At 57.4% G+C, this 7,771-nt stretch overlaps 1 protein-coding gene across 6 annotated transcripts in view; it reads left to right on the forward strand.

The window, feature by feature from the left end:
* CTIF (cap binding complex dependent translation initiation factor) overlaps positions 1-4,903 on the forward strand; it is a 280,083-nt gene extending 275,180 nt beyond the window's left edge. For all 6 annotated transcript variants that reach the window (XM_034643196.1, XM_034643197.1, XM_034643198.1 and 3 more), the window contains one exon: positions 928-4,903. In XM_034643196.1, the coding sequence (XP_034499087.1) occupies positions 928-1,143 (216 nt within the window). In that variant the 3' untranslated portion in view covers positions 1,144-4,903. The remainder of the gene's footprint in view (positions 1-927) is intronic.
* Positions 4,904-7,771: the final 2,868 nt, after the last annotated feature.

Below are 7,771 nucleotides of genomic sequence, written 5' to 3' on the forward strand. Positions count from 1 at the left end.
GGAGATAGAGGAGAAGAAAGCCTCTTCCCTGCCCTCAGCTTCCACTCTGGCTGGGGATAGATAACACAGCGTAGAGGAGAAAAATGGGTAGAGAGCACGCATCGCTGAGGAGTCAGAGGAGAGAGATCAGGGTGGTCCGGGGAGGTCGATGAGGACTTTATGAAAAAGGCAGAGCCTTGAAAAATGGGTGGGATGAGACAGGGATGGGGCAGAGATGGAGACTGAGATCATGTGGAGAGGACCCGCGGGGGCTGCTGCCTGAGGGTGCATGATCCAGGCCGCGGGGACCCCTTCTTCCCGACGCTGGCTTCTCAGCATCACCAGGGGCCTCTCTTGAGGGCGAGCCCTCTGGCTGGCCTTCTGCCCCGGTTCATGTTTCCCTCCCGCACTTCATGTCACAAGTGTGGACAGAGGTCAGTGCTGGGGTGGGGAGGTGGGATTAGGGGCAGGAGAGAAATAGGAGACCTCATCCCTGCTCTCAGGTTCCAGAGACATGCAGGTAATAATGACTAAGATCGTTGCTAGAGAGACATCCCAGCAGGTGGAAATTAGCACAGTGTAGCCTGGTCACCTTTGAAGGGAGCAAGTCAGCCATTGAGGGTCTGAGCAGTGGTCAGGGAAGGCTTCCTGTAGGAGGGGAAGCTCTTGGGTGAAAGACACAAGGAGCATGGTCCCGGTAAGGGCTCTTTTCAGCCCCGGGCAGCAGGCAATAACCTAATCCCTGTTATTCCTGTGGCAGATTGGTTGGTAAATGTGGGCTTTCACGGTTGACTCCTTCCACCCTCCCACCTCCCCATCCTCCCTGTGACACAGACGCCTGGCCTGCACCTTCCAGAGAGAATCCACTTATTTCCTGTCCCTGCCGCCAGCCCCCCTGACCATTCTGGGCCCCGAGTCCTGTCCTAACCCCCGCTTGCCTGCCCACAGCTGCAGAGCACAGGCCGGCTGCTGGAGGAGCAGCTGCCCGAGATGATGACCGAGCTCCTGGCCAGCGCCCGCGACAAGATGCTCTGCCCCTCGGAGTCGATGCTGACCCGGTCGCTGCTTCTGGAGGTCATCGAGCTCCACGCCAACAGCTGGAACCCTCTGACGCCCCCCATCACGCAGTACTACAACAGAACCATCCAGAAACTGACAGCCTGACGGCCAGGGGGCCTGGCGGGCGGCCCGCGGGCAGCTGGGGCCCTGGTACCCAGGGCCAGATGGACAGGCGGGAGGACAGGGGTGGCCCTGGCGGGAGAAAGAAGTGGGGAGGAAAGCAGGCAGAGCCGGCGGCCAGTCTGGAGCCAGACAGGGAAGGAGGAGTGCCCCTCGGCCGAGCCCCCCAGCCCCACGCATGTGGCAGCTCACACCAATAAGGGAAGCATGTTTCTTTCTCATGGTGGCCCTGGTCGCCCCTCCCCACTCCCGCTCCTCCCCGCCCCCTCCCATCAACCGCGTCCCCCGCAGGGCTTTGTGCGAGGGGTTTCATCTCTGTGACTCCTCCGAGGCCCTGGCAGCTCTGCACGCCGGGCTACCGCTTGGGTCAGAAAGGACCTCAGAAGGCTGAAAAAGTGGGTCGGGGACGGGCTTGCATTGTTCCTGCTGTCAGCCACAGTCGCCAACTGGCAGCAGGCGACGTAGAGCAGATGTCCGGGAGGACAAAGGCAGGCACGGTCCCCACCAGCCGCCCGTAATTGACGGCCTTTGTCCGCCACGGTCGGTTGGACTGGGGGACTGAGGCTTCTCCTCTAACCTTCACGCTGCACCCTCCCCACTTCCAGTTTTTCCTCCGTGTGGCCCCCAAGCCTCAGGCCCGGGGTGGGGGGTGGGCGGGGGGGAGCTGGAATGTGCCGTTCTGCTCCTACTCCTGTGTTTTATTGTTTTATTTTCAAAAGTCAGCTGCTTTGAAGTTTCCTCTCTGGATGCAAAGAGTCCGAGATGTGATCACACAGTTAGCACCACAAGGACCCCCCCCCCCATTAGTGGAAGATCAAACCCGGCCCTCTCTGGAAGGATTCTAGCCACAGATAGATTGCCAGTAGCCAATTAGGGTAATTGGAAACTTCTGCCCCGGCGGGGGTCCCTCTGGAACCCTGTGCTCCACAGCCCTTGGCTTCCAGGACCTCTGTTCTCTTCTTCGAGCTGTGCTCTGTCAAAGGGCTGATACTGTCGCGGGTGCGAGGAGTGCGTTAAACCCCCGTCCTGGTTTGGGGGGCGGGGGGAGCCTTGTGGTGAATGGGGCAGAGAACGAGGCTGGCAAATTCAAGCCAAACCTCGAGGTGATGTTGCCCACGCCACACACAGGTCTTGTCCCTGGCTTAGTCAGTGGGAAGTGGCTGTTGGGGGCTGCCTGGCTCCCCGGGACTTGGAGCTTAGCTAACTGGGCTGTGTCGCTGGCCCAGCCTCACCGCAGGCAGGCTCCAGAAGCCGAGGCCCACCCCCAGCCGCGGTCCGAATGCTGCAGGAGGGCTCTGGGCACTGCAGCCCCTGGGCCGTGGGTAGCGGTGCAGTCACTGAGTCATGAGAAGAACAGTGAGTCGAGCAGGCGGAGCCGCCAAACAGACAGAGCTTTCCAGGCTGGGAACGACACCGGGGTTTCTCGGAAGGGCCAGGTCCTGGGGAGAGCCCCTTCTCTGTTGGAGGATGCAAGTCAGGCTCTAGGAGGCGTCACAGGCATCTGCCCAGCCCCAGCTCTGGGGTCCGGAGCCCATTGATAAGCCCCTGTAGAACGACCTCAGAGTCAAGCAGCTTCCTTTACTGAGGCTGGTCACTCCTTGGGTCACTGGAGGGCCTTGGCTGCCTGGTCCACTCAGGCTGGCCAGGGAGTGAGGGCTGGAAGTTTTCCTTTGTGGACTCGGCTTCTGAGAGAGCAGGCAGGGTGGGGGAGGGGGGCCCCCAGTACTCCCTGGCTTTCCCTCCCCAGGATGGGAGCCCATGCGGGTCCCAAGGCAGAGCGTGTTGGGGACACGCGTAAGGGACACAGGTTTCCCTGGAACAGGCCTATGGCCTCTGCCCCTAGCCTTTGCCTCCTCCCCTCCTCGAGCTTCTCCTCACTGCCTTTCCTCCTCAGCAGGCACCTTCAGCCCAGCCCGGGGCCCAGGGACACCAGAGGCCCCACAGGAGGCCCCGAGGGAAGAGCTAGACCAAGGTTGGAGGGCTCAGAGAGGACACAGGGGGCCTCATGGTCTGAGGAAGTCAGGCAGCCTCTGCGGGGCACGGAGCCGCTCCCAGGCAGCCGTCAGAGAGCTGCGTCTGGGCTGCAACGGGCCTAGCTCCCCTCGAGTGCCAGTGTGAGGCCTGCGTGTGCGTGCGTGTGTGTGTGTGTGTGCGTGTGTGTGAGCACATCGCTGAGAACAAAGCAGGGCCCCAGAGGAAGGGAGTGACCCAGGGGAATAGGGTCTCCTGCCCCTTCCACGGAGCAGAGAGCGAGCATGCAGGGGCTCCTGTTCCCCGCAAACCCGAGACCAGTGGCATGGTGGGCGCCATGGGCCTCATGCCCCTTCCTCCTAACGGCCTCTTTGGTGGTCTTGCCTCAGGGCCACCCCTCCTTGACTGTTAGGACCAGAGTATGAAGAAGTAAGATATAAATATGTATACATATATAAATATATTTTTAATTACGTGTCGTGTCACGGCGGCTCCAGACATGGTTTGCCTAGTTTATCCCATTGCTTGAAAGTGCTTCCTGGCCAATCCAAATAACAATGTAAGCTGTTTTTCTAAATGCAGGTTGCTGCTACTCTTTGGGACATGGAAGGAAAACGTTTAAAAAAAAATTTTTTTTTAAAGGAAATAACAGTAAAGCATAAATTCTGTGACTCTGAGTCCGCCTCCCGAGGGAGACTACTCAGACAGGAACCGGCGGGGCAGAAGTGGGCGCCCCACAGGCCTCTAGCCCCTCCCCAGGCCAGACCCCCCTTCTGCTGAGTGAGGAAGGCCGTATCCAAGTTGACCTCTGAATGTATTCGATGGGAGGCAAAACTGGATATTGCATTTCTGAGGCTCGCGTTGTTCTCCCTACCCGCCCCACGGCTTTCTTGGCACCGTGAAGAGGCGAAGTCCGGCCATCTGATGTTGATCCTGTCTCGGTCTGTCCCCCCTGCCGGTCAAGACCAGATAGTCCTTGCTTTCCACTCAGGCGGCCAGCCCGCTCACCGCAGCCCTGCTCCCCTCGGCCTCGTGGCTTTGCCTGAGCGTGGGGACCGCAGCCCCAAGAAGGCTCCTAACCTCCCCCGGAGAAGGTGGGAGCCCCACCATCCCCCGTGGGGAATGTGCACCCCAAACCCAGTTTCGTCTGTTTGTCCTTCCTCGATCAGTCTGTAAACCTTCGAGGTTTAGGGATCGCCCTGTCCATCCGTGTAAATGTAAATGTTGGCCGAGTCGGTATTTATTCTAATTTTTATTTTATTTTATTTTCTCTGAGGGAGGGGGAAGGGGTGTGGGAAATGGACCACTGATCACGCCCTGGGCAGCTGCAGGGGCGGGGACCCCGCCAGCCAGGCCGCCGCAAGGAGCAGCCCCATGGGGCCGCCCCAGACGCCACGTTCCAGTCTCTTATCTGGCATCGGAGCCCGGCCAGTGTTGCTCGTATGACAGACTCTCAGGCCTGCCCGTGGAGTCCTGTGCCTCAGCTGCTGGCGCTGTGTGGGGACCTCTGCCTGGGCCTCTGAGGACGCAGATCGCAGAGAAGACCACACTCCTCTGCCCGGGACGCTGGCGTACAAGGGCTGCCCGCCTCGCCTGAGCCCGCCGGGAGCCTGGCGACGGGACCTACCTCCCTGGAGCGGGGGCCTGGGGCTGCCCGCCAAAGCCGCGGCAGAATCCTCCTCACGCGACCACTTTCCCTCCCTCAGTATGTCCTGCTTTCCAGCTGAACCCAAACTACAAGTGGGTTCAAAAAATAAACACCAAAACCCAAAAATGCCCTGAATCCGTGTTCTCTGTGTGTTCGGCAAAGGAAATCTTTCCCAGAGTCTTCTGTGGCCTCCGCCAGCGCTGGCAGAGACCTCCAAGGAGCCCCTGGCCAGGCCAGGAGCTGATGAGGTTTCCCACAGTGCGGCCGTCTGGGAGAGCGGGGGCATGGTCTGGGGCCTGGGGAAGGCTGTGAGGGAGAGGTCCAGAGAGCGTGGGTGGAGGACCCTTGTGCCCCCCACCTCCCCAGGCTGGGAACTCTGGCCCATCTGAAGGCTCGCGATCGGGCCAGTCCAGCAGAAAATAGCTTTTGCACTAAAGATGTGGTTTGCTGCTCGTTTAACCACCCCACCCCCCAAACCCACCCCTTCCTTAGAAATATCACTGAAGCATTTGGCAAGGACTTATTTTAGAAAGACGGAGACTTGGGCCCAGAAGCTTCTAAAAGTCAGCAGCAAGTGGCTGTCCAATCCCAGTGGGTCAAACCAGTCTTTCATCAAAGGGGCCCAAAGGGGCCCAGTGATTTATTTTCCTGTGATGACATGTCCCTTGTTTTGCACAATCCCTCCCATGGCAAGACACTGGGGACACTGCCTCCTGGTAACAGATCCCCCTCGGGGCTTCTCTCTGACTAGAACTTGCCAGTCTTTCAGCTCCTCGGGGCGGCGACAAGAGCATCCACCCCCCTTCCCGTGTCGCTGGCCTGGTCAAGACGGCGGCATGCCCAGCCCAGCCCAGGAGCCTGGCGAGGGCGTGCTGAGATTGGTCACTGCCTGTTACTGAGTCACACGCGACTGTGCAGGGACAGCCAGAAGGGCACAGATTGGTAGAGGGAGATAACATTTTAATTAAACAATCGAGGCATTTGTCAAACCGAAGTTTCTACAAAAAGGCAATTTACAAACCTGCAGAGGTGTAGGAGCAGATCGTGGAGATCGGAGCAAAAGGCCTTTGAAGGTGGGAGGGGGTGGGGCAAGCTTACCAAACACTGTGCACAGGAGCTTTTTCTGGGTGATTTAGTCCTGGTTCCAGAAGCTTCTAAGTTACGAAAACTATAAAACATGTCATCCAAATAATAAACCTTTCTTTTTTTTTTTAAGGACATGATTTTTTATTTTTATTTTTTAAGATTTTATTTTTTATTTGAGAAAGACAGAGATAGTGATAGCGCGAGCGGGGAGGAGAGGGAGAAGCAGGTTTCCCTGCTGAGCAGGGAGCCCGATGTGGGGCTTGATCCCAGGACCCTGGGATCATGACCTGAGCCAAAGGCAGATGTTTAACCAACTGAGCCACCCGGGCGCCCCCCAAATAATAAATCTTTCAATCCTGCATCTCACCACCATCTCTGCTATGTTACCTGTCCTCCTGAGGGTAGGTTCTGTTTATCCTGGGGTCTGTAGGAGGGAGGGAGGGAGGGGAAGACAATTTGGGATGAATAAGCTAGGACGCACGCACACGCACACAGGACTGGTAAGGGCCTTTTATGTGCCGAGGTAAAGAGCGGGAAAAGAAGAAATTGAGAAGGAAGAAGTGGCTATGCCTTAATATTAACAGTCTGTCAACCCCACCGCTTCCAGGGGCTTCAGAGCCCTCCAGACAATGTTGTCAGGTGGTTCGATGAAGTGGGTGGGTATTTCTGATCCCCATTTTACAGATGAGAAAGCTAAGGGTCAGAGAGGGCACATGACCTACCCAAAGCCAAGGGCTGGTCAACAGGAGAGCCAGGGGCCGCAGGAGAGCCTGGTGCCCTTCCCTTAGCCCAGAAGGCGAGCGTGTCCTGGGCGGCCTCTCCCCACTGACCGCTGCAGAGCACGGCCCCAGGGAGCCGCCAGGCACACCAGCCAGACAGAAGGAGCAGCCAGCTGCCCGCTGGGACCGCAGGGGCAGCCGGCACGGTCTTCCCTCTGTGTCAGTGGAGAGCAGACGCATGATGAAATCAAAGGATTTGGGGGGTGGGGGGAGAAAAAGCTGTGTCGCAAAGTTTGGTGCTGTTATGTAAAAAGATCCGTCGTAATATGTGCAAACTGTCCCCTTGGATCTCCTCCACACTGGTGGGTCTCAAGGCGGGTGGGGGGCGAGGGAGATGCTCTTAGGGAGGTTTCTGAGCTGGGGAGTCAATATACAAATTGCCTGGGAACTTCTCAAACTATACTAGGAAAGACGACACCCATCTACATCAACATTTTCAGAATTCTGATCTTAGGGAGCCCCTCTTCTTTTTTTTTTTTAAGATTTTATGTATTTATTTGACAGAGAGAGAGAGAGCACAAGCAGAGGGAGCAGCAGGCAGAGGGAGAGGGAGAAGCAGGCTCCTCGTTGAGCAGGGAGCCCGATGTGGGGCTCGATCCCAGGACCCTGGGATCATGACCTGAGCCGAAGGCAGACGCTTAACCGATGGAGCCACCCAAGCATCCCAGGAGCCCCTCTTCTAACCGGCAGGGGCGCACATGCCGTACCCTCTGTGGGGAGTGGGAGAGAAGGTATTTAAGGCCGCCATCACTTTCTCCAGGACATAGCTCAAAGATAAGCATGAAGAACTGTTACAGTCATGCAGAATCAATGTCTAGAAACAGCAGGTGATGACGCGGCGTTCCTCACCTCCATCCACAGGACAGGTTTCACCTGCATCTCGGAAGTTTGCATTAACCGCTCTGCTTTACGAAAAGACCTACATTAGCAGCTGTTTTCCCTAACCTAAAGAAATCCAAAGAGGATTTTAGCTTTTATGAAAAAAAAAAAGCAAAAGGTGAAAATGGTGTTTAGCGTTTGTTTGCAGGGAGTCAGTAGGGAGAGGCAGGGGCACCTGGCTCCTTCCCCCGGAACCTCACTCAGCAACCCAGCCTCAACCGTCGCAGCTTGGAGCTGTGTCTGTGAGCAT

This window comes from Ailuropoda melanoleuca, chromosome 14 (genome assembly GCF_002007445.2).
Source record: "Ailuropoda melanoleuca isolate Jingjing chromosome 14, ASM200744v2, whole genome shotgun sequence".
NCBI lineage: Eukaryota > Metazoa > Chordata > Mammalia > Carnivora > Ursidae > Ailuropoda > Ailuropoda melanoleuca.